Source organism: Cyprinodon tularosa, unplaced genomic scaffold (genome assembly GCF_016077235.1).
Source record: "Cyprinodon tularosa strain WSP-4 unplaced genomic scaffold, ASM1607723v1 ctg508, whole genome shotgun sequence".
Classification (NCBI taxonomy): Eukaryota; Metazoa; Chordata; class Actinopteri; order Cyprinodontiformes; family Cyprinodontidae; genus Cyprinodon; species Cyprinodon tularosa.
In genome coordinates, this window is record NW_024039239.1 from 550,813 (window position 1) to 578,033 (window position 27,221).

The 27,221-nt window shown below is 42.4% G+C and overlaps 1 protein-coding gene across 1 annotated transcript; it reads right to left on the reverse strand.

Moving 5' to 3' along the window:
• adgra1a (adhesion G protein-coupled receptor A1a) lies at positions 1–26,926 on the reverse strand. The gene is made up of 6 exons (XM_038303189.1): positions 26,431–26,926; positions 15,597–15,724; positions 7,206–7,329; positions 3,946–4,097; positions 1,655–1,750; positions 1–1,567 (listed from the first exon to the last, which is right to left on the reverse strand). The coding sequence occupies exons 1-6, from the start codon at positions 26,431–26,433 to the stop codon at positions 109–111; spliced, it is 1,962 nt and encodes a 653-aa protein (XP_038159117.1). The 5' UTR covers positions 26,434–26,926; the 3' UTR covers positions 1–108.
• Between the last annotated feature and the right edge of the window lie 295 nt (positions 26,927–27,221).

Genomic DNA, 27,221 nt, shown 5'->3' on the forward strand with positions numbered 1-27,221 from the left:
TGGATTGTTTTTTAACTTTTTTGAAATGACTATGACCTGGATGACTGAGAATCTTCACCAGCAAACCCAAATCATACTCAACAAAGACAGTGTTAGCAGACTTTACTGCTAAACTGTGGTTTCGTTCTTCCAAGGGCCAGTCCGTATATTTCCTGTAGCATCGGAACCAAAGAGGCCATCTTCTTGCAGACTCCTGTTTCGACCAATGACTCCTCGCCGGCCAATGGTGGAATGCTGTCGAGGCAGGGTGTTTCTTGGGAAGCCTCTTTGCTCCGTGTCAAGATCCTCTGTCTTTGATGTGCCACAGTAGGTTTGGGGGTCTTTTTCACATTGTGATGTAAAGGGATCAGATTCACAACAGGCTGCATTACAAGAGGGATTCACTGAACCATACTTATGCCACTGGCAGGAATGGAGCCCTTGAGAAGGCAGGAGAAGGCTGTGACAGGAATTTATACTATCGTACATGTTGTGAACATGCCCATGGCAGGAAGTCACTGAGTCCTGTGCACTCTGGCAGGAGGTTTGGCGTTGTAAGGTGTGGCAGGAAGTGATCTGCTTATCCAAGTTTGGGCTAGGACAAGGAAGCTGAAGATCTGGAAGCGGGCTATTGGAACCCAATGATGTTCCTTCCAGATGATGTGAAGGCAGAGGGCTGTCCCTGTGGGAAGAATGCACACTTCCATCCATACTTAGGGAAGTCATATGTGAGCGGTAGTCCTGTAGGCAAGGGCGTGGACGGTTAAAAGAGCGTGACTTTGCTCTTTCAGTAAGGCATCTCTGCAGGGGAAGAGTTGGACGTGGGAGATCATCAGGTAGTGAATGTGGACGTGGTGAGGATAATGGTTCAATAAGGGATGGAATAGGGGATGCTGGACTCATTACAGCCACACAACATGGACCTGTGTTACTTGGACTTGGGCTATGAGGAGGTGGCGTCATTTTGTCGAAGGAACTCTGCAAAAGATGCGAAGAAAGCAGCAGCTGCTTGCCTGAACACGGAGAGCTGAGATGGCAGTGCGGCTGCTGGCTCTGACTTTGGCCATCAGTATTTCCATCCTCTATCTTGGTTTTGGAATGGCAACACACCCACCAACGATTCCACACATCATCCCGTTTGGCGCAGTGCTGGATAAGAAGGAACAGGCCCAGAGTGACACAAAAGGCCCCATAAAGGCAGCTGAATATCATATCCAGGAAATATCCCTGTGATACAGCCAATGCCCCTAAAGTCCACGTTGCCAGGAACAGAAACAGTGTGAAGAAGGTGGCTCTGAGTTGCGATTTAAAAGAGTGTTCGTTGGCAAGCACAGATACTCCAGTAGAAAATGGAAGGCAGTCTCCACTGGATCCCGAAGCTCCACCACCGCCACCCTGACAATGATGGTTTGACTCACCGGATGACAACATCTGCTGATCCTCATTTAGAAGGCACAATTCATACTTCCTCTCCGGGTGGCGCTTTAGCTGGATGTAGGTAATCAAAAAGTATGTGAACATGACTAAGACCAGAAGACCCACTGGGGCATAAAAGCCTCCCAGACTAGGTTCCCATGCCATCCAGCAACTGAAAATAATAGACAGGAATATCAGACTTATTTCTATCTTACAAATATTAAATAATCAATGAAGTATACACTGAATCCATACTTACTACAAGGCTCCGTCCCTGCTGCCGTAGTTATCTATGCCAAAGCCAGCGGTAATGGCTACAACTATCAAAGGTACTCCATCACTCACAAGATAATATCTGCCAAAAAAATTAAAAGGTTACTAAATGAAGTTAAATACCTTACACCCAAGTTGAGCCATAGCTTCTCCTGGGGGCTAGTTTCCTGCAACCTCTAAATTGTTTCCATGTTATAAAACTTGAGTTGTGTAATTATTAAGAGGACTCCGGAGAAGTTGACTATGGAAGCCCAGGGCAGTTGTGTCCCTCCGATACTTTTTCACAGTGGTTTTCTCAAGAAAACAAGTTAACTTTATCATTATCTAAAGGTATCAAAGCAGGTTTTTCGTGATAATGAGATGATTTGTGTAGTGTCAAAACTGATTACATCCTTCAATACCACTACAGCAGGAGATGATTTATAAGTCATGGAAGCCTATGTGTCATTCCGTAAAAGTAAAAAAAAATCCACTGGACTTGGTTTCCAAGATTTGAAGACGTTTTGCTACCTCTCCAGGAAGCTTTCTCAATTCAAATGTCTGGATTCGCAGTGAGTTTGAGTCTTTATATAGACAAGGCCTTGTATTGCTTGGAAATATGCAAATGGAAACCGATGAGTGGGTCGTTTGGTTCCATTGTTAGCCTGTAATATCTTAAACCTGTCTATGATTCTAAAGGTCGGTCGTTAAAGGGGGGGATTGTCTCGTGTCTCCTTGTCACTTTAACGATTCAAGGACTGACAACCCCCCCCCTCAAACACGAGTCCCTCACCAGCATTATCTAACAACCTCCAAGACTCCCACTGTACCTGAACTGACCTCTGAACTTCCCTTCTCACTTCCAGTTCTGGTTCACCAGCTCACTAAGTTCCAGATCCAACCCCTGTCCTCTTACCTCAATAAACCTGTTAAACTTTTCCTGTGTTCTCTGAGTGGTATCTCTGCATGTGGGTCAGATTCGTAAAACCAATCATGACACCATTTATCAGAATGCTGTTAGAGCTGCAAAAATAGAATATTTTTCCAATCTTGTCTCTTGTAATAGTCACAAGCCCAAGTCCTTTTTAACATTTTAACTCTCTTGTAAATCCTTGTGATAACTTTCCAGTTGTACCATCTCTTACCCTTTGCAAGAGTTTAAAAAAACATTTTATTGATAAAGTGTCTGCTCTAAGACCAGCTTGGTTCTCTTCCGTAGGCCCTAACCTTGACCTCACCATTCCTCCTCTAAATGTTATTTTTGATCAGTTTGAACCTGTATTTCTCTCCTCACTGGCCAGTGTAGTTCAGCAACTCCGACCTACAAACTGTCCCTCAGACAGCATCGCCTCTCGTCTTTTTAAAGAGGGATTTTCTACGGTGGGCTCTGTTATACTTTTATTTGTTAATTCCTGTCTCATTACCAGATGTGTCCCAACTGCTCTTAAACATATAGTTGTACAACATCTGATCAAAAAGAAAAATCTAGATCTCTAAATTTTTATCTAAAATTTTTGAAAAGTTGTTTTTTATCCAGATTGATTCTTAGTCACCAGTGATATATATGAGAAGTTCCAATCTGGCTTCAAACCGTTTCATAGCACTGAGACAGCACTGTTAAAAGTTTTTAATTATTTAATGGTGACTATTGACTCAGGAAATCCTGCTATGCTAATGCTCCTTGATCTTACAGCTGCCTTTGACAATGCGACATGAGCAAGGGGTGGGCATTACAGGATCTGCTCTCTTATGGTTCCAGTCTTATTTGACTTATCGGAGCTTTTCTGCTTGGTGAATTCACCTCATAATTAGCCCCTCTCAGTTCTGGGGTTCCATTCTTGGACCGATTCGTTTTCTCCTGTATATCTTACCATCGGGGTCAATTTTCAGGAACCATAATCTTTCTTTTCATTGTTGTGCTGATGACGTCCAGATTTACGTGGAAATCAATTTTGTGTGATCTGGTCACCCTGAGCCACGGTCATCTTAGGGTTTTATGAGCAAAAATAATGAAAGTAGTCCTTTGCTTTAAATTAGTTAATGATAATTACTTATGTAATGTTGCACTCAATGGAAAACACCGTATTGCTTCGCTATTTTTCAATACTTTAGCCAAAACGTTACAAATCAAGTAGCCTTGCACATTTCACTTGAATATAATAAGCAAAACATAGGTGAGTGCTGACTTTTTTAATTAGCGAAGCCCACTGCTGGCTAAGTATAAGACAAAATTAACTTTACACAAGTAATCAACATTCTTTCAAGTCTTTAGTTCTTGCAAATACAGTAAAACTTTACCTCAGGACAGTAAGTTTGGAGCGTTTCTTGACTGGACCACTCCTTTCCTGGGCTCGAAGTGGATCTTTGCATACATCTTTACAAATGTTCCTAGCAGTTAATGCCAGCCACAGCATTGTTGATAATGAAGCATAATGGAGTAAAATCCCAATCTATCACATCAAACAAGGATAAACTTAGAGTTAGAAACATCAGTTCAATAGATTCTGTAAATTATCCAACATTTAACACATGAAACAGTAAAAAAAAAAAAAAAAACAAACAAACAAACCCACAATTTGCAAAAAAAAAAGGAATAGGCTGAAGCAAAGTTTATTCTTGCCTACCCTGTTTTATACTTAAAACCTTTACAACCTAACAGGATCTAAACAGTACGTATTTAAATATTCAAATCTACATATCAACATAGGATTTTATCATTTTACAGTTTAAAGCTCTTTTGAAATTCACCAAGAAAGGACACAACTTAAAATCATAATTCAGTTCATTCCAGTTTCACACTAATAACTGAAACACATCCAGACATTATCTAGCTCTTCTCTGAGGATCTGTAAGCCCAAATGACATGTGTGGTACATTATTTGAAAGCTAACACCTTTTAGTTTCTGAAAATACCAAAAGTGGGTGAGTAAAACACAGCCCAAGCTGCAGCAGTTTTAACAGGACTCAAAGTTTTTTTTATCTTGAAAATATTATGCGACTATCCCTGACTCAAATCGCATCATAAAAAGATGCAGACACTTTTGTCTTGAAGGCAAGAAGACGATGTAAAGAACCATATCAAACATCGTGGGCTAACAACTGAGTAAGAATTAGGAAGTAAATATTAGCAAGATGCTAAGCATTAGCTATGGCCAGCTAATTTTTCTGACGTCAACAACAGGACGTGATGTGGCAATTTACTCATCATGGAATATTTTTATTACAAATATTCTGGATTACTTTTAATCTGTGCCCCCTTATGGACAAATGAAAAATAAACAATTGAAGATTGGATTTATAAAACGGCTTCTGGACGCCTTCAAAGCGATGTAGTTGTGGCTGATTTGTCATGTTTAGATTTTGACATGCTGCTATATCTGTGTTAATTGTGCTTTGGTGCTCGCTGTGTCCATAAAATTAACTTGGTGGTTGAATTGTTGAAAATCTAAGCTTTCCAACAATGCTAACATGTGTGTAGTGGTAAACATCTTACCGGTGTAATTATCATTTGTTCTGAGTAGTTAGTTGTAAACTCTTGGAAACGGTTTGCCAGCGACCTGCATATTATATTTATTCTCTCTTAACTTAAATAATCCTGAATACCAGAAGGAAGACTTTTGTTCACTGCCTTATACATTATTTGCCTTATTTTTATATAAACAATATCTTTAAATTTTAATGTGTTGTTGTGAATGAGGAGTTTATCAGTTGGTTCACGGTATCCCGACTTATTAGTAAGCCTCTATATTCTATATATACTGTGTTATATACTATAACACAAAAAGAACTAAGCTTAATAAAAAAAAAGAATTTGCTCTAACAGTTAGGCTTCAAAGTGCTTTTACATTGATCGCGGTGTCTGCTAACCACACTCCGCCAGACGGATTTGCTCCGCATATCTGTCTGGAAACCTGTTGAAGTAATTTTGGGAAGGGGCGAAAATACTGGTTAGCTGATTGGCCTATGTTGGTGATAGACGGGCGAAATAAACCAATCAGATCAACGAAGCATATGACGTACAAACAGAGCGACGACGAAAACACAACCACAAGCCAGGCTACTCTTGCAGAAACCAGTCGGGAGAAGAGCAAAAACATCTTTTCCTCTGAGAAAAGCCTCCAGAGCAGTGTTTTGCTCTTCTTTCAGTGAAGAAATACTCTGTAATTCCGATAAAACTTGCTCGATAGCCACGCTAATGCTAGTTTCATCGGCTGAAGCCGCCATGTTCTTTAGACTGAACTGTCGCGCTTCTCGTTGTGTCGAACCTCAACCCGCCTCAAAGCCAACGCTGATTGGACGTTCGTTTGGTGAACAGCTCCAAATTTTCTTTAACGAAGAGTCTCCAGACTGATCTGAGAGTGAAACCTTGAAAGCTCGCGAGATCAGGATGGTCTCACGAGGCTAGGTGTCTGCTGCAAGGGTGGGGGGTTTCCATAGCATCCATGTGAAAACCACATGGACAAGAGATGTGAAACAGCCAATGGTGAATTCTACACAGTGAGAGTGATCAGCACACCACTCTCACTGCTTGCTGCTTGCCAGAAGTGAGGTGTTGTCAAACAGCGGCATCGCACAGAGAGAAAGAAGCAGTGATTGCTGAAGTGAAAAATTCTGAGCTCTTTGGTAAAATCGTGTTGTTGCAACCAATATGGGAACGGTTGTGGTTGTGATGTAGGTTGAAGAAGTGAAGCCAAATCAAAGTTTTTTCAGTCAGAATGAAATATAGAGGAAATAAGGTTGAAAAAGGATTAAATGAGGAAGGATGAAAGTTTGCAGGTGACTTTTGAAAAAAGACGTTTTGATTTAGCCCTGGAAGTTCTGTTCAGCACTGCTGCTTTCTTTTTTGCTAGATACATGGATGTACCACCGAAGCCTCTAGATGAATCAAAGTGGTCTACTTTTTCTTTGCTTTTGGGGTTTTCCAAAAGTGATGCTTTTCCCAAGCAGATTCAAAAGTGGTGCATAGAAAACAATTTAGCAGCAGTCTATAATATTAGCTTTTCCTCTATGCTTTTATTGGGAAGTCTCAATAGCAAGATCTTCACGGGGGATGCTACAGGGTTGCCAGGGGTGAAGGCAGACCTTAACTGGTCTGTTCCTGTTTGGCTGTGACTTCATCCTGGACAGAAATGTCAGCTGTGCTGCTGCCATCAACACCTTTGTTTATAGATGTTGGAGCTTGGCCTGTTTTCCAGTGCAGTCCTGTTTCTCTGACTGTAACTAACTGGATGTGCTCTCTTCATCCTCTCACATGGGAGCTGGCTCAGAGCTGCCTGGCTGTGTGTTTCCTGGACGGGGCCGCCACTGGATGCTGTACATTGCCTAGATATCTGGGTCCTGTTCAATGCTTTCTTCCAGGTGACCTCTGAGGCTTCCGAGGTCTCGTTTGGATTCACAGATGATGCCTCCAGATTAAGAGCGGCTTTAATTTCAGGATAATTTAACATTTGCTCAAAGTTGCCAAACAATGCCCACAAAAGGCTACAATTACATTGATTAACAGGATATGTGTTATTAACATATTGTCTTTATAAAGGAGCAGAATAAGTCATACTTACAATCCGACAAGCCAAAGGAAAGTGAATCTGATTGATGCCTCCAGCAAATACCCCAAATGTCAGTCCTGTATGAAAGAAGAGGTTGAGGAGTGTGTGCCAGCCCCTCCTGCTGATGCGGATGACACTGTAGACAGTGAAAAAAGAAAGTCATTATGAAGTGGGAGTGCAGTCCACCTTCCCTCATCCTACTGCTGACTTAACAGCCGACGGATGTGGAAATCTGAACAAAAAATCTGGTTGGAGATTGTCTAACAGATAATATGCATGAAACTAAACACAGATTAGTTTGATCTCCTGGCCCGTACTTCATTATTATCCTCCATCAGATAGACGTGCTCACTACCGTGTGTTCTCCCTCTGCAGAGGATCCTGCCTTAGGTTTCCCGCTGTTCACTGGAGATCCGTTTACTTCGTAAACGTTTTTGAGAAATGTATCTGACTGCTTCGAAAACTGGATCCTCTGTTCTGAGCCTTGACAGAATAATCTGGCTAAAATATGGATCAATCAGTGGACGGACAGTGGTGTTCTGGTGTAGCAAATTCAGTTTCCCAGCTGGAATCATGTGAAGGAAATCCTAACACAATTGCGAAATCAGACTACTCCCGCGCCCTCCTGCTTATGGTAGCTTCCGTTTCAATGTCACCTGCTGTCAGAAGCCGTATCTTTCATCCCCTGAGCTGTTTAAGGGAGATCCCAATAAGTGGTGGGCTTTTCTCAATCAATGTGAAATTCATTTCGAGCTTCAGCCTTCAGCTTACCCTTCTGATAGGTCCAAGGTAGCCAATGTTATCTTGCCTCTAGTCGGTAAAGCTATGGCAGAACAATCCTAGTTTATGTATTTCTTTGGTTTTTTGGTTTCCCTTGACCAGATTGCTATGGATCAACTAAAGTGAGCGTAGTTATCAACTGGCCTGTACCGAAATATAGAAAGCAAGTTTAGCGATTCTTGCGGTTTGCTAATTTATACAGACGCTTTATCAGAAACTACAGTCAGGTTGCTGCGTCCCTTCATGCTCTCGCCTCAGCTAAAATCAAGTTCTGTTGGAGCGAAGAGGCTTATTGAGCCTTTCAGAGACTCAAGAATCTTTTCACTTCTGCACCTGTTCTGGTTTCCCTAGATCCAAGTTGACAATTATCGTGGAGGTGGATTCCTCCAGTACTGGAGTCGGGGTTGTCCTAAGTCAAAATGCCCAAGATGTCAAGATTTACCCCTGCGCCTTTTTCTCTAAGGAGCTTTCTTCTGCCTCCTTGGTCTCCCAACAGACATGATCTTTGACAGGGGTTCTCAGTTTGTTTCCAGGTTCTGGAGAGAATTATTCGCTATGTTGGGATCTCTGTCAGCCTGTCATCAGGTTTCCACCCCAAGAGGGACAGTCAGACAGAGAGGGCCAATCAAGGCTACTCAATGTGGCCACGAGGTGAAGACTAAGCTACGCGTTTTGTGTGAGTCAGTTCCCATTAAGTGGTCCAGTCAACTTAACTGGATCGCACATGGCATTAGCTCTGCTCCTTCTAGCATCACTGGACTCTCTTTATTCTAAGTTATCTTTGGGTTTCAGCCAGTGGTGTTCACCATCCAGGAGAAGGATTCTAAAGTTATGTCGGCCAGTTATCAGCTTTGAGGTGCCAGCAAGCCTCAAGGAGAGCTATTTACAGTGCTTCAGATAGTCAAACCAAGGCTACTAGACCCCGGAGAGTTCTGGCACTTGAATACTGGGAGGGCCAGAACGTTGGGCTCTTCACCAAAGACCTGTCTTTGAGGGTGGAAAGCAGGAAGCTGGCCCCTTGGTTCATCGGGGCGTTCCTATTGGTAAAGTGGTGAACCCTGGGGGCCATCCGTTCCCAGCTTCCTCTTTCTATGAGAATTCACCCTACTTTTCATGTGTCCCGGGTCAAACTTGTTGTAACTTCTACATTTCCGCTGTGTCTTGTCGGTAACCAACCAGCTGGAACCAACCTTGTCTTCTGGGCACGGACTGAACTTTAAGACCAGGTTAGTGACTCACACATAATCATCCTACGCCAGATAGACGTGGTCACCAGCCTGTGTTCTCCTGCGGAGGTTCCTGCCTTAGACGCCCCCGCTGTTCATTGCAGATCTGTTTACTTAATAAACCTTCTTGAGAAATCTGTCTGCTTTGAAAACTGGGTCTTCTGTTCTGAGCCTTGACACTTAACAGGTTTTGTAATTTCCAAAGTCTTGAACAAAGGGGTCTATTTGCTAACAGGAAAACGACAAAAACTTAATAAACAACTAATGTAAAGAATGCCAAAGGCAAATGGTTTTGCTGCATATCTAAACCTTTCTATGTTTCTGGGACCCTGCAAGGCCCATAAGGCTTCCCCTGAGATATGGTGGACCATTTGTTCTGAGCTCTTAGACGCTGTGTCATTGCACAGAGCCTGTTTAGAGGCAGAATGTTTCTGACCTTTATCTCAAAAGCATGATTGGAAAGTAAAGCTTGCAAATAGGACCCAAATGGGTTGGCTTGTCTTATAGGGTACTGGAAGAATTCATATAACTGAGCAAAAGATTAATGAAGAAAATATACCAGGATATTCTTGAGAACACAAGGAATGTGCATTTCTATGTATCACCACGGTTCTCTAAACCCAGCCAAGAATCTCTTAACTGGTTTCAGAGAAAGACAGTGAAACTACTAACATGTTTTCAGTCAACACAAATGAATATCACGGGGCAAATATCAGTTTGCTGCATTTATTTTTTGTGTCCATCTACACTGCCTCAATCACAAAATTTCTTTTACTATTAGGCCTAAATCACAGAGAATTTTTTTTATTTCTTTGCTTTGTGTTCTTGCATGATTCTAACTTGATTAACTGACTTCCTTATTTAGAGTGTTTTTGTCTAACTAGGCTCCTCTGCTGTACTTGAGAGGTCTTTGATGGTTTGATAGTGTGCTTGGCCTCTAATTTCCAAGTCCTTGAGCAGCCAGATGTTTGACTTGCCTACGAAGCCCCAGCAGCCAACCTGTACAGGACAAACCCTGGCATTTTGTCCTTGTTGCCCGGCATCAGTGGTCAGCTTGGTATATATAAGGTTCTTGAGTGGTCAAAGGTTTCTACACTGCATCCTCCCAAGGAGCCGGCTCTATGATGCACACTCTAAACACTGTGTGCATCATAGAGAGATTAACACAAAAATTATAATATTGGGTCTGAGATTTGTGTTGGCGATCTCAGATAGGAGCCTCTGTTTTAGGACTGCTGTCATTCTCCAATCTCTTACTGTTTTAAGCAATACACTATCTGATGTTACTAGCCTTTGGCTGGCTTTCCACCCTTCCGCTCACTGTTCCAGGATGGCTTGATTGCGGAGGAAAGACAATGATCTTAATTCGCCTTGACTGCAATACAGCTGCTAGGCAATTCAAGGCATGGTTGTGCCTCCAGATGCAAATGCCTTGTGACAGACTTGTCTTCCAGCCAACCAGAATATATCTTAAGATTGCAGGATATTATCAAGAGGAGCATGTGGGATATTCACCATTCCATTGATTAAAATGAGAAGAAGGCAAGACATTGTATGTAGCCGGTAAAAGGAAGCTGGTGTGAAATGCTGCCATGCCCAACAGCTGCCTCCAAGGAAGTTTTCTTTTCAAAACTCCCTCCCATGTTGTAAACTGTCCTTGCCTGGCGCTCCACTGTACAAAGCCTCAGGTACAAAACCCTAAATCACCAAGTCCCATCTTAAAACAGGGATTTGATTGTGGCAGGGGAGTGGCGGCCCAGTGGTTAGGGCATTACACTTGGCTCCCAGAGGCTCTGAGATCAGGCCCCACTCCTGCAGAATGCCACTCTGGGTCCCTGCGCAAGACCCTGAACTCCACACTGTTCCCTGAGCGCCATGCAATGGCAGCCCACTGCTCCGCAATGGGGTGGGTCAAATGCAGCAGTGAATTTCTCCAGTGTGAGCTCAATAAAGTTCAATTAAAATTTTTATTTCCCTAACAGCGCACTTCCCTCTCAATCTGCAGGTTTACTAATGGTTCCAGGAATTTCTAAAAGTAGAATGGGAGGCAGATATTTTAGTTATCAGGCTCCTCCTGAGGCAGACACCCTGTCTACTTTTAATGTTACAACTTTACTTTTTGATCAAACTTATAGTTAAAAGCAGAGTGTTTGCTTAGTCGTTTGGTGAGTAGAGAAGTCGGAGAAGGTAGAGCGAATGGATCGATCCGGTGGAGAGAATTCAACCCTGACTGACTGTTTCTCCTTTGCTCTTTTATCTTACCTTATCCAAAATAGTGAGTTATCCTGAACTATTTTCTATATTTATGCTGCTATAGGCTTAGACTGCTGGAGGACATAGGGACCACTTTTCATCATTCTGCTTCATTTCATCTCTACTCTCCAATTGTGCAACATTTGTAAGTTTTACAAAACTTTATGCTCTCTCTGCTTTTTCTTGTCAAAGTAGCTACATCTGGTTTGTTCCTGTTCTTGTAGGTGCGTTTCCATCAGCTTTTTTAATATGCATTTTGAAGTATCGCATCAGAAAAGCTTGATAGAAACATAAAAATTTAAACAAACTATCTAAAATGTTATTTATAAATTTTTTAAAAATGTATTTATCTAAAAACATTTAAACATTCACAAAAGAAGTTTCAAAGCACGCTACGAAAAAGGGTTGGTTCACAAAATGGGAGAAGGAAGCACTTTTTTTTCCGAATCAGCTCTGACGTAGCAAAGTTTTACTTACGACTGATCAGCTGTTTCTTCTGACAGCGTCTTCCTGGATGTTCCTATTATGCATGTAGACAATGCCGGAAGCAGTATCACCTTTAATAACCTAAACCTTAACGTAAAAAAAACTTTCCCGATAACAACACATTCATTAACTTTACTCCATTACTGATCCATGGTCAGTGTCAGATTGTTCATCATAGACTCTATTGGAAGTTTCTTTCCTATGGAGTTTTCCTCTCCACTGGCGCTGCATGCATGCTTGGTGTGAGGGATTGCTAAAGGTGCAGCGACAAAATGCAAGCAAAACTCGTTGCTGTGAGCTCATTCAGGTGGAGCATCTCTTGAAAGTCAATGACAGGATGCAATCAACAGGTTTTCATTGACAGAACATTTTTAAACAGTCTGACTGTATTTTCTCTGTGCCTTGAGAAGAAAAGGGGTTGTGAATTGGCACAATAGAAATAAACTGAAATGAACAGAGAGACAGCCTGTGCACATCTCACAAACCGGTCATGCTGACACAACTCCTCAATGAATACCCCTCAGTGCTCATTTAGAGCTTCCCTATGCCGTTGTAGTTTGTTCACTTCAAAACAAAGGCCTCTTCTCTCTTGTTGAAATCAACGTTATGCCTGAGCTCGGATATTTGCTTGCTGAACAGCTGTTTTCGGGGTCCATTTCCATCCAGTCACCAAGGCTGGATCTGCATAGCATATACAGGTCCCGGGATTCGGTGGCTGCAGGTAGTAATTTCCACCCTCACATTGGAACACCTGGACTCCTCTGCCAGGTTGAAAACCAGAAGCTCTGCGATGTTGCTAAAGCATTTGAGGAACCCAAGTCTCTTTTTGACATATGATCTGACCAATCTCTCTCATCTTTTCTTTAGCTTTGGGACCCCCTAGATGGTGAGAATCCAAATAAGCCTAAAGAGAAGTCTAAAGACACCGAAGCTTTAAGATGCATTATAGTATCAAAGCACTCCTGCTAGTTTAGATATGCGTTTTAACCTTCATAAAGTTATAACCTCTAAAAGAGCAAAGTTGATGGCACCACTGACTGAAAATAACAGAACTACGCACTCTGCCTCCCATTTCGACAACCAGTAGATAATCATTATACACCTGTCTGGTGCCCTGGAATCACACTCAGGAGATCTGTTGGCCCTAGAGCGGAGCCCTGGGGTGCCTCATAATTAACATCTGTGCTGACATTTACTGTAAGAGGGAACAAACTTTGGCATAGAAATGAAACAGACACATTTTGACACAAGTCTATTATCTGAGGCGATCCAATCATAAATAACTTCCAGCAAGGTTGTTTCTGTGCTTCAGGGTGTTTCTCACACATGAGCCCCACTTACACTCCCCTCTGGAACCGATCCGTGCCGAGTTCAGATCGAGCTTGGATCAGTTAACCGTGCCGAGCTTGGGTCCTTACAACCGTTTACACACCATGCTAGCATAGTTCCTCGCCTCCTAGAGGAGATCTATGGTACTGCTACTCTCTAGAGGTAAACAAGCAAACCAACATGGCGGCACCTGTAACATTCCAGAAGTTTGGTTATAATTGTGATATTTCCTTTTTTGCGGAGAGTCAGGCGAAGAGGGCAGCCTGCAGTACTTGACAGAGTCCGTTTTTGGGAATCGGATACGACAAACGATAAATGATAATCAGGGCTTCCAGATTCAGGAAACAATGACAGACATTGAGGTTCATCATACTGCTAAGCAGAATCATCACTGGAAACCGTGTGGCATGGTAGGGAAGCGAGGATTTTTATGAATGACTGAGATGACACGGTCTGCTCATGTGCTCTTTGTTATCTGAGAACTGAGCCAGAATTGAACAACGCCGAGTCCTACTGATGAATTAGTACCATGTTAGTGCAGTTTAGATGTTTCTGGCACGGTCATAGTTTGCGTTCCATTTACACTCAACACTCACCTCGGTTAATGTGCTCGGACCAATCTCGGCACGGTTTCAAAAGGGCAGTGTAAATGGGGTAATTTAGTGTGCATTGCAATGGGCCTGTGAATGTTAAAAAGACACATGTTTCATTTTTCAGTAAGTACAACTGTTTTTAAACCAGCTTTTTTACACTCAGGACAAAACGTATCATATCTCCTGTCATAGTTACGAGATATTATCTCGTAACGAGATATTATCTCGTAACTATGAGATACTGATCTTGTAATTATGACAGAAGCTGTCAGATTTTTTTTCTTTGGTGAATGCAATACGCTTCCGTAGAAACGCCTAGGTTATAAAAATGTTTTCTTCCCTGACTTCCTGGTCAAACACAGAGCAGGCACTTAGAACACAGCAAAAAACGAGAGGTAAATCTTCTATTAAAGGTGATTTAAGCATAAAAAGGATTCAGAATATGATTCATAGCTTATTTGCAGATACACCAGGCTGGTGAATGTTGTTGAACTCCATTGGAAATTGAATAAGAATCTCAATTAAGTTGTCTCAGTAAGTGTTAGCTACCATTTTGTGTATTTAGCACATGATGTAGTCACTGAAACACGATGTAAAAGGGTGTTAAATGATATCTAAGCCTTAATTTGCTATAAACCAGTCGGGATGACTTTTAAAATTAGCTGTGATAGTTGTTCACGGTGTGTAAAATGTTTTACTTACTGAATTTTGTTCTCTAAAAGATGTCCATTAGCCACAAATTACTGGCTGGTGTTTTCTTTTCTATTTATAAAAATATATACATAGAAAATATATATGTATGCTGTTTATTCCAAATGTGATGTTACCAGAAGCCAATTGCACTATTTTTTTCATTTACACTGGATTTTGGAGAAAGTTGGTTTCAAATCTATATTCCCCATCTAAGTTAATGTATTCTGCTGCATTTTCTGTATACTATATATTTAAGCTAAAAAGAATGGACTAAAAGGCATTAGTAAAAATTAAACAAGGACATTAGTGAATAATATTAATCTTTAATTTCTGTGCATTTTGTGTGGACAGTTTTTTTTTATAAAGGTTCCTTTTGGATTTGGATCCCTGGCGGTTGTTTCTTCATCTCATCAGCACTTTTGGTCGCCCGGATGCCTGGTTCCTTGGTCCACCTCCTCTACTTAGCAGCACCACAGAGGCTCCTATGAGAATCCTTGGTTTGGACACTGAATATTAAGGGGTGGTAGGACAACTTTAATTTTGAGTGCACTCAAGGGTAGTTTTAATTTTGGACATTGAACCAAGTTAATTTAATTTTCCCTGAGATCTCAGAGGTACATTGTATTTTTTTTTTTTTCGCGTCCTTTTTGCAATAGATATAGTCGATAATCAATGTTCTAATACAAATTTAAACTTTAACTTGTGTGGTGTTTTATTGGGGTGGAAGCTATAATAGCTATGGGATTTGGTAACAAGCCTCTTCTGCGAATCTAGATCTAAATAACCCTATCTTTTGACTCCTAGTGCTTTTATAAGCAGTGCAACGACTGTACAGGGTTACAACTGAAAAGTTTTTCAAGGTCTCTCAGTGGCCTTTTTTTTCTTCCAAATTTTCAAACGTTCAAATTTCAACAATAATGGAATTTAATTTACTCCATATGTAAATGCTCCCATCATGGATTTGTGAAACCTTTTTATTTGGGTGTTTTAGATGAGGAGGGAGTCGTTAACGTTTAAGATAGGTTTGTGAAGGCTCCTCTTACCTGTGGTGCACGATGTAGGTCATAATGGAAACAAGCAAACAGAGCAGCATGACTGCGGTGCAGGCGTACACCACAGGATGTAGGTAATCCCCGGGGTATGGAGGGAAGGACAGCACTCTCTTTAGATCCTGGTAAAAACACAAAAAATATCACACTGGTAGTTAGTTATGGTAGATATTCACTACTGTTTTTGTTAACAAATTAAAGCTTGAGTAAGAAAACAGGCATAAATATTTGAAAAGTAGATGGACTAATAGCTTCTTATTTCTAAAATTCAAATTCTTATTTAACACCAGTCAAAAAAGATCAGCATCAATGGTTATAATCCAACCTTTTAAACGGAAATGTTTTGTGAGCACCTCTTTCAGCTAAAATGTCCTAGTAAGCGAGTAGGACTATCAGATAATGCCGGATTGTGTAGGCGTGGTTATTTGCTCAGAGTCATGACTACCACTCTACTCAACAAACTTTATTTGAAAACAAACACAGCTGCCACAAAATCCTAGAAAGAATTTTAACTCTTTACAGGAACTCAGTGAAGTACTTTGAAAATCCACATTTCAAGCCAACAGTGTTCTTGGAATCCAGGAGAAGACCTTATGACCTTTGTAACATAAAAAAATTGATATTTTGATGGTAAAAATGTATGTCAATGTGATAACAAGAAATGCCAATTTGCCCGAATATGTTAAGAAAAATAACAAAAGTGCTTCTATTAGAAATTCAGGAAAAACACTCAGAGTGAAAGAAACACATAACCTTAGAGGCATTAATGCTGATACTGGCACTTACATTTTTTTCTTTTAAACCTAAACAGAATTGTTAACTAGTTTTATTCACTTTTTTACTTTTCAGTTAGCTTTATACCATTTAATTGTCTTGTTACCTTTTTTTTCAACTTAATTACCAGTAGGTAATATATCATTGAAGGGGTCATCTTATTGGTCAAATGCCAAAATCAGATATACAGCCATGTAGCAGGATCTTTGCTGAATGGCTGCATATAGATCTTGTGCTTCTAGACCTCACTGAGGGTCGGGGGGACTCCATTTGTAAGGGGTATGCAAGTGATCACAAATGGTAACTTGCCCTATAAAGGGTTAAAGGAATAAAAAAATTATGTTATAAAATAAATTAATGAAAACAAATGAAACAATATTAGAAAAAAATATATAAAACAAACCAAAGAGTGTCTGATGCTGTGCTAAAAGCCAAAGAATAAAAATAGGCTTCAAGGCATGTTTTAAAAATAGACAGTGAAGAGGATTGGCTGAGCAACTGAAAATGTTCTGTCTCCTCTGAGCTTCCGTACCTCCAGGAGCAGCAGGCCAGCTGCTCTGAGGCACTGAGTGGGAGCATAGGGGGGAGAAGCTCAGAAAGGTAGGGAGACATGATTGTTGTTTAGGTTTTTTTCTGTCAAAAAAATTCATACATAACAGAGCTCTCCACTGATCACTATCTGGTGGTGAGTTGGCTCCGATGGTGGGGGAATTCGCCGGTCGGATCTGGTAGAGTAAAAAGTGGACCGGAGGGTTTGTTCCAACTACAGAGGAATCACACTCTTAAGCCTCCCTGGTAAGGTCTATTCTGGGGTTCTGGAAAGGAGGATCTGTCGGATAGTCGAATCTGGGATTCAGGAGGAGCAGTGTGGTTTTCGTCCTGGCCGTGGAACACTTGATCAGCTCTATACCCTCAGCAGGATTCTGGAGGGTGCATGGGAGTTTGCCCAACCAGCCTACATGTGTTTTTAAGATCTGGAGAAGGCATTCGACCGTGTCCCTCGGGGGGTCCTGTAGGGGGTACTCCGGGAGTATGGAGTACCGGGTCCTTCAATAGGGGCTGTCAGGTCTCTGTATGACTGGTGTCAGAGCCTTGTCCGCATTGCCGGCAGTAAGTCGGACTCGTTTCCAGTGAGGGTTGGACTCCTCAGGGCATGATCTACAGCTCTCACTGGAGCGCTTCGCAGCCGAGTGTTAAGCGACATGGATGAGGATCAGTGCCTCCAAATCAGAGACCATGTTCTTTAGCCGGAAAAGGGTAGAGTGCCTTCTCCAGGTTAGTGAAGATGTACTGCCCCTAGTGGAGGAGTTTAAGTATATTGGGGTCTTGTTCACGAATGAGGGGAAGATGGAACGAGAGATCGATAGGCAGATTGGTGCGGTATCTGCTGTGAAGCGTGCACTGTACCGGTCTGTTGTGGTAAAGAGAGCTAAGCCGAAAAGCAAAGCTCTCGATTTACCGGTTGATCTACCTTCCTACCCTCATCTATGGTCATGAGCTTTGGGTCATGACCGAAAGAATGAGGTCCCAGATACAAGCGGCTGAAATTCGTTTTCTGAAATGAGTTGGATGGATGGATGGATGGATGGATGGATGGATGGATGGATGGATGGATGGATGGATGGATGGATGGATGGATGGATGGATGGATGGATGGATGGCGAAACTCATACAAACTGGTGTCATTTGGTAAAAAAATCTTAATCCCCTGTAAACTATAAAATATAATGCCATGGTTAAAGGTATGGAGAATAATCTTTTATTTCCAGGTAGATCATCTCAATCAGTGGTCCTCCTAACTGTCAATCATTCTGGTGATGTTTCCGTAAGGCCGTCCTACGTTCTCGTCCCGTTAGCTATCTTTTTCTTTCAGGCGTATATCTGAGGTGAGCTACGGTTTCAGACGGTCATTAAAGCTCACCTTTTTCACCGTGGTTCCTTTTAAATGGTCGAAGGTCAGACGAGGAAAAGTGTCTACGAAGCGTATGAGAAGAAGAGAAAGGCCTCAGAAGAGGCAGATATTTCCCAGAATGCTTTGTATCGAGAGCTCTCGTCTGCTGTTTATTTACACATTTTCTCGTAAATTTATTTTTTTCATTATCACTATGCCAAATGACGTGACAAATCTTTCCTTCTTCTTTTAGACAGGTCACCAGTCTATCGGGCCACAATAATTCTATCATCGCCATAAAAATGAATATTAGTATCAGATAAATTTTGTTCAACGTTGTTGATGTACAGCATAAATAAGAGGGGCCCCGAAAGAGATCCTTGTGGCACACCCCTGTAAACAGTTGTACATTCAGAACAAAGGCCATCACATTTCATACACTGGGACCTGATTTCTAAATAGCTTAAAAACCAAGAAAAGGTATGCTCTGACAGTCCAATGATAAGTAGCCTGCTTTTTAAAATACCATGGTCTACAGTGACTAAAGGTTATGAAAGATCAATAAAGAGTGAAGCACAGTGTGGCTGGGGATTGCAGCTGAGTGGAAATTTATCATTCACAAGTTTTCCATTTTCAAATTTTTCACTTTTCATTTCTTTCTTGATGGGTTATTAATAAATGGCTCAGTTGTTCTTATACCTATTTTGGTGAATACTCTTTACTGTTTGACTGAAATTACTTTATCAAGGCAATGCTTAAATTCCACGCATTAAAACAAGTCAGGGGCGGATTTAGGAAATTTGGGGCCCTAGACAAAGACAGGCAGGGGGCCTCTGAATGGAGAAGATGACACATAAAACAGACCTATTATCCAGTTAGAGAAATGTTAATAGAATAGACATCCACTATCTGTTCTAGGTTACTTTTCTTCTTGTTTTCCTCTCTATGTTTTGTACTCAGCTGACTTTTCATGCTGTCTCTAAAGGAATGAAAGATTTTTTCCAAGCACTAAGCTCACTTAGCTTATTGCTCCTTCCTGTGTTTCCAAAAAGGCCAAAGTAAATAACCCAGTCCTTCTTTTCACTGTAGACAAGCCATGATCTGCTTCTCTGTTCTCCATTTTTCATTTGGATGAAATAATAGCTGCATGAATCATGACAGCAGACAAGATAGAGGAGAGCAGGAGGCGGGGTTACCAATCTACTTGCTCTGGAGAGCAGAGTTCGCTGCTTTTAGATGTTGTCTCCAAAGTCTCCAGTAGCAGAAAAAAGTCTCTAGATTTGGCGCTAGGCGCCTTTTAGAAATCAAAGTGCTAGAGGGGTCTGAAAAGTGGCTAAATATAGCGACTAAAGCGCTAAGTTGGCCACACTGCTCTTTGCATCGTTTGTTTTCAAATGGTTTGCTGCTGTCTGTGTTGGGAGCTGGAGTAGTACCACCTTCCTCCAGCAGAGTCCGCCGTGGATCCTCCGGAGCCGAGCCTCCTGCACAGCTGAGGCTCATTCCTTCATCAGAGGGTCCATGCTATATAAGCTGTCTTCAGACCTTGCCTCAATGCCGCAGTGTTGAATCCAGTTGGAAACCTGTTTTTCTCCTGTGAAGCTCTGGAAGAGCTTAACCTGCCGAGTCTGCCCTCTGAGCCAAACCTGAAGACTCCTCTCTGGATTTCCATGCAGCTCTGGACCAAGAGCTGGAAACTTAAAACCAAGGTCTGCCCTCTCTCTAGAAGTAAGACGCTGAAGCAGCTAACGGACTCTGCTGAACAAACAATCTCTGGACCCAACAGTTCTCCTCCCAAAGCTTTAACCAAGAACCCTCAAGGTACAAACCTGAGACTCTCAAAGTCAAACTCTTCTGATGCAACGCTAACTGAACTGTCTCCCACGCAGACTCCAGTGAACCAGCCCCCCCCAGGCCTGAACCAGTACCAGTGTTATTTCCATGTTCTTGTGAAACAATAAACCTTTGTTAACCTTTCAACCAGTCTCCTTCTCGTGGGTTCTGCATACTTGGGTCTCTCTTGTGAACCCATCATGACAGAACACTGCGGCCAACCGACTAACCCAGCGGAACCACTCTGGAAGATTCTGAATGACCAACGAGCCCAGATTCAGAGCCTTGGAACCTCCCTCCGTGAGAGCCACGAAGAACTGGCTAGGAGATTTGAGAGTGCCATTCGTGATGTTCACGACCTGCTTGTGGACAAATTCGTTCGTGAGTTAAACACACGATTTGATGTGTTTTTGCAGGAGTTTTCCAGACAATCAACTCCTAGAGCGGAGCCCGTTCAACTTCCGTTTCCGGAACCAGAGCCTGTCACGTCACTTCCGGAATTCCGTCCGTCTCTCCCAGAGAAATTTTCAGGTATCCCTAGCAAATGTAAGGGATTTTTGTTTCAATGCCGACTTATTTTTCAGAACTCTCCTGGCAGTTTCCCAACTGAACAAAAAAAAGTAACGTTTATTCTGTCCCAACTAACCGGACGTGCCCTAGAGTGGGCGGAGGCAAGGTTTGCCTCTGAAGACAGCCTCAGATGTGATTTTTCCGATTTTGTTTCCGAGTTTTCCCGTGTTTAACCATGATTCTGACCAAACAATTGACTCTCGTGCTCTGTTGAATCTTAGACAGGGAAATTCCTCTGTAGCAGATTTTTCCATTGACTTCCGGGTTAAAGCTGCAGCCTCAGGCTGGAATGAGTGTGCACTTAAGAGTGCTTTTTTCAAGGCTTTAAATGAAAACATTAAAGATGAACTCGCCCCACTCGAGGTACCTGAGACTCTGGAGAACTCATCAGGTTGACAATTAGTTTGGACAACTGTCTACGAACCAGATCCAAGTCAAAGATTAAGAGCCATATTTTACCAGTTTCTGTTTCTACGGCTAAGAGAAGGGACACCTCTTCCTTTGTTTCTCCTGAAGAGGAGTTCAGAACTGAGAGCCGTGCCCAGCCTGAATCTGATCCCGTGTCTAGAACTCATTTTGTTCCTCCAGCTTTTGAATCAACTGAGGGGGAGCCAATGCAGATTGGTCACACTAGGCTAACACCCGATGAGAGGAAGAGAAGGTTTAAGGAGAAACTTTGCTTTTATTGTGGAATACCTGGGAACTTTGTTTCTTCCTGTCCAGCGAAGAAAAGGATTTGGGGCTCGTCTGAGATTATGAGGAGTCTGGTGAAGCATCAACTAAGTAGAAAATCTTCTCATCTACTTTTACCTGCTACTCTGTTCTGTTCTGATCAGACTCTCACTCTGTCAGCCTTCATAGACTCTGGTTGTGAGAGAAACCTTATTCACTCTAATCTAGTTCAACAGCTAAACATTAAGACCACCCCTCTGAGGAAGCCACTTAAAGTCTCAGCCATTGATGGAAGGAGTCTACACCAGGTTACCCACAAGACTCTGCCTCTTCAGCTTCAAGTTTCAGGTAGTCATCGAGAGACCTTAACCTTTCTTTTTTTCCCATCAGCCTGTTCTCCCTTGGTTCTGGGATATGAGTGGTTGGAGCGACACAACCCTCATATTAATTGGACTCATAGACACGTTGAATCGTGGTCTTCCTCCTGCCACGCCTCCAGTCAGTCAACCAGTCCCCGCTCCGCCGAACCTACTGGAGTCCCTCTACGGCCGATCCGAGCATCCAGGAGCCCACGGTGGGCGCCCCAGGACACCTCGGAGGCTGCACCGGAGTCGTCGTAGGCGGCTCTCTCCATGCTGCGGCCAGAGCTGCAGTCGGCGGTCCTCTCTGAATCAGCTTCGGTGCCGCAATGGGCGGCCCCGCCCTGCACCTATTTCTGAGCTGCTACCGGTGGTCTCCCGGTAAAATATCAGAGACTTTCTTTGTTGTTGTCCACCTTTAGTGGATTGTTTTTTGTTCTGGGACTCAGTTTTTGTTTTTGTTTTTTTTTTTCTTCCCCTCCGCCCACCCTGGGCGGGTTGTTTTTTGTTGTGGACTCTGCTTCTTGCTTTCCTAGTATGGTGCCCCCTCCGCCCACCCTTGGTGGGTTGTTTTTTGTTGTGGACTCTGCTTCTTGCTTTCCTAGTATGGTGCCCCCTCCGCCCACCCTTTGTGGGTTGTTTTTTGTTCCCTTGTTTCCCTAGGTCTTATCTGAAGCGTCTGGTATCCGCCCTTGAGGGGGGGGGTACTGTTGGGAGCTGGAGTAGTACCACCTTCCTCCAGCAGAGTCCGCCGTGGATCCTTCGGAGCCGAGCCTCCTGCACAGCTGAGGCTCATTCCTTCATCAGAGGGTCCATGCTATATAATCTGTCTTCAGACCTTGCCTCAATGCCGCAGTGTTGAATCCAGTTGGAAACCTGTTTTTCTCCTGTGAAGCTCTGGAAGAGCTTAACCTGCTGAGTCTGCCCTCTGAGCCAAACCTGAAGACTCCTCTCTGGATCTCCATGCAGCTCTGGACCAAGAGCTGGAACTCAAGCCAAGGTCTGCCCTCTCTCTAGAAGTAAGACGCTGAAGCAGCTAACGGACTCTGCTGAACAAACAATCTCTGGACCCAACAGTTCTCCTCCCAAAGCTTTAACCAAGAACCCTCAAGGTACAAACCTGAGACTCTCAAAGTCAAACTCTTCTGATGCAACGCTAACTGAACTGTCTCCCACGCAGACTCCAGTGAACCAGCCCCCCCCAGGCCTGAACCAGTACCAGTGTTATTTCCATGTTCTTGTGAAACAATAAACCTTTGTTAACCTGTCAACCAGTCTCCTTCTCGTGGGTTCTGCATACTTGGGTCTCTCTTGTGAACCCATCATGACAGTCTGTTTGGATCTTTCTGAACATGTGCAGCAAATGGACTGATCCAATATGGTGGAACCTGAGGGGGGGGGGGGGGGGGGGGGGGCTGAGACACACTTAATATCATAAGCTTTCTGATGCCATTTCAGCCAAAGGACTTAACCATACATGTAGACAGAGTTTTTTGGGGCCCCCAGGAACTTGGGGCCCTAGGCAACTGCCTAGTTTTGCCTAATGGCAAATCCCCCTAAAATAAGTAATAAGACTATGAATGATTTTTGCTGATATGATATTGGGTTAATATTGGTATTGGTCATTACTCAAAGCTGCAATATTGTAATTATTTCAGAAATGAATTAGCCGTATCAGCATCATTGATAAAAACCTCTGGTTTTAGTTAAATGCTTTGGAAACATCATGTCAACCCAAAGAATAAGCAGCAACCTATATAGCTGCCATCTATAGCAGCAACCTGACCACTATAATTAGAGCCACTGTCTTTGTTATTTAGCCATAATAATTGGGCTGGCTCTTACAGGAGGGATGAACTTTCACAAAAAAGTCTCTTTCCCAAAGTGGTAAAAACAAAATGTGCCTGTTTAATAAGAGTTAGTCCTGCTTTCTGCAAAACTCACTCCGACATGATGATTTCCGTGTCTGCAGAAATCAAAAGCCAAGGCAGCTTTGCCTTTCTGACAGCATCAGCTCACTTCTTCTCTGTGTTCCTGTGTTTTACAGATCCTGTCTGATCTCTCTTCTTTCACATCTCTGCATGAAAATGGGGTCTCTCATCATGCTCCACTGACTAAACCATCCATTAGGCTGAGCATGACTGCTTACATGCTTTCCAGCTTCCATAAAGCAAAACATATATACACACAAGCCCACACAGGCTAAAGCTAGGAGGGGAGATACATAACATCAGAGAAGATCTCTATTTTCCTCAGTTGACTGACCATTCTCTGGAGTCACTTTGCAAGATAATCTAATTTGGTTTCTTTTGTTCGGTGGCTCTGCTTGATAGTATAAAAACAACTTTTATATCACAAAGGCCCTGTACTGTGTGTAAATGGTTCGTTATTTTGAGGATTGCAGTATTAGTGCAGTTTGTTTGCAGTTTTATAGTTGCTTTCTAGTCTATTTATCTTGTGCCCAGAGCATCGTGTCCCTCTGATACTTTAAAAGATTTTCATTAAAAAACAGTCTGATTTGTTTCTACTGTATTCCATGCAATCCAATCATCCACCACCACCTGACAATGAGTGAAAAGAAAAAGGAAACAAAAAAAATGATTATTTGCGTACAACTACAGGCCCCACAGGCATGGATGGACTGGGAATCCAGGGCTGTTGGCCTGCCTTATTCATTACTCAGACAGGTTAATCATCTTGTTATCTCCAGAAATCAACTGTTTTCTCCTGATGACGAGATAATTATCTTACTATCTCGAGAAAACAATTAATTTCGGAAGGCAAAGAAAGAAAAAAAAAATTGAGTGTGACTGCTCTGGGCTTCCGTAGTCTTGTTTGTTTCTTAACATTTTTATTTGGTTTTCTCTTTTAATCTCGTATGTCAGTATTTCTGGATTCATTCTTATTTTATTCCTTCCACTATTTATTGTTTCCATTCATTCATTCCATTCCATTCAAAATTCCATTCTTCCTGCAAACATCTGGAGTTCAGTGAGGTTGGATGGAGAGCATCTGTGAACACCACCTTTCAGTTCTTTCCACAGATTCTGGACTTTGACTAGGCCATTCTAACACCTGGATGTGTTTATCAGTGAATCATTCCATTGCCGACGTCTCTTCATGTTTTGGATCATTGTTTTGTTGGACGATGAATCTGTCCCAGTCGCAGGTCGTCTGCAGACTCCAACAGGTTTTAGACTAGACTTAGACAACCTTATTGTCATTTTGTATACCCAGAGTGTATAAAAAACTAAATTTCATCTAGTAAAGCTTTCCAGACAGTAAATGAACATTTCCATTCCATAAAGTGCAGCAGTGAGCAGTAAACAGTGTGGAAGAAAAAACATGATGTAAAAAAAACGCATTGATACGGAAGTTCAGAGCATTAATATCTATGGTGCAAATATGCAGTATTTTGGTTTGGTTTTATCAGTGTGATGCAGAGTCTGTGACATGATTTAGAGTTTTCTAACAGTTCATCAGTGTGATGGCGCTGGGGAAGAAGCTGTTGCAGAACCTGCTGGACCTGCATTGAATGCTGTGAAGCCTGTGAAGAGGACAGGATGCTCTCCTCATCCTCATCAGGAAGTAAAAGCGATTCTGTGCCCTTTTGATCAGTGAGGTGGTGAGGGTGAACAGCAGGGGGCGCAGGATGACAGTCGAGAGTTGCAGCAACCAATAAGCCAAACGATTTTAGACAGAAATGACTAATTAAGACACTTATGATCAGAGGGGATTTACCATTAGGCAATACTAGTCAGTTGCCTAGGGCCCCAAGTTCCTGGGGGCCCCATAAAACTGTGTTTACATTAGGGGTGTGCAAAATAATCGTGATGATGATGCATCGTGATTCTAATTTTCGTGATCTACTGCATCGATTCTTGATGCCAAGAATCGATTATTAATTTTAAAAAATGAATAAATAAAATTGCATGAATGGTTGGCGAACATCAGCCATAAACAAGTGCAATACCACTTCTAGTCCAGTAGATGTCGCTGCAAATGTGTTGACGCCCGCTGCCTTGTGTCACAAGCATTTCCGGCCGCGGGATACTGTGCCGAGTCATTCAAAAACAAAACATGGAGGAGAAAATATTGCAATAAATCGCAATAATTCAAGTATCGTGATGCATCGTGATAGAATCGCATCGTGGCCTGTGAATCATGATTCGAATCAAATCGTGACTTCTTTGGCAATACCCACCCCTAGTTTACATGTATTGTTAATACAACTGTTCCTTTTTAGTTCACATTAATTATGTTATTGATTAAAATCCTTTGGCTAAAATGCCATCAGAACGCTTATAATATTAAGTTTGTCATTAGTGTCCACCATATTGGATCAGTCCATTTGCGGAACAGAAATTCCCTAGATTGCTGTTCTAGGGAATATTAATGGACTACCTTTGTGATGTTTATGGATATAATAAGGATTATAAGAACACATTATGATTAGAGAATACTTCTGAAGTTATTAAAGAGATAAAAAAAATATATAACCAACTGAATCTGTAGGTCTATTCTATTAACTATAATGGGTCTGTTTGATTGTTTGATGTGTTGTCTTCTCAGTTCAGAGGGCCCCCTGCCTGTCTTTGCCTAGGGCCCCACATTTCCTAAATCTGCCCCTGCTTATAATCTGAATATATGATTTCATCTTCATTAAAGGAAGTTGATATTGATTAGTGTAATTTGAACATAGCAATGCAATCCTAGACAGATAGCTACTCACCATCAGCCTCAGTAAAGTTGCTCCTAAGCTGAGAACCACACCCTTCCCTGAGCTACAGATCCATGGATCAGGAGATGCTCCTCTGGCTGAGGAGGAGGAGGATGAGGATGAAGATGCTCTGATCACAGGAGCCTGTGGCTGATGGTCCAGCTCGGTTGCTGCGGGAGTCGGCCTCCTTCTCCTGACTCCATCCAGATCCGGTCAGGGCAGAACATCCACGCCTGCTTTATGTCTTCTACTGAGCTTTGCGTGACACATGCGCGTGGGTGGACAGCTGGGCGGCTGCTGACGCGCAGGAAGCATCCAAAGTGGTTTCTGTTAGAAAGGCATCAGGAGGAGAAGAAGCCATGGAGATGATTGCAGCTCTTTAGTTTCATCTGGGAAAACACCTCAAATATCTCTGATTTAAAGCGGACGGGGCGCTCCTGCATCCGGCTCCGGAGCGGCTCCGCTCCGGCAGGATGCGCGCCGCAGACACGCAGCGGATTGGAGGTGTTGTGTGAAGATTGGTCTCCCCGCCAGCTCCGCCCCCATCATAGCTGCTGTTCATCCACCAATCACAGGTCAGATGGCATTTTACCTCCATCCAGCATCTTCATCCTTCTCAGTGTTTAAGAAACATATCCGAATATTTAGTTTAAAGAAATAATAAGTTTGGCAGCAGAAAGGGAATTTTTATTATTCGCAAAACATAAAAAATTATAGAACTTATTTAAAAATAATTCTTATTCGATTTTCATTTACTTTGAAGGGCTGGTGAGTGACGACACGCTGGCAGCCTGTTGCCATGA

Excerpts from the sequence above, each read along its gene's own strand:
- adgra1a (XM_038303189.1), bottom strand. Across the intron at positions 4,098-7,205 it reads TTCCTTTGGCTTGTCGGATT|ATTGGGATTTTACTCCATTA; the intron begins GTAAGTATGACT and ends TTGATGTGATAG. Across the intron at positions 1,751-3,945 it reads TCCAAACTTACTGTCCTGAG|ATATTATCTTGTGAGTGATG; the intron begins GTAAAGTTTTAC and ends TTTTTTTGGCAG.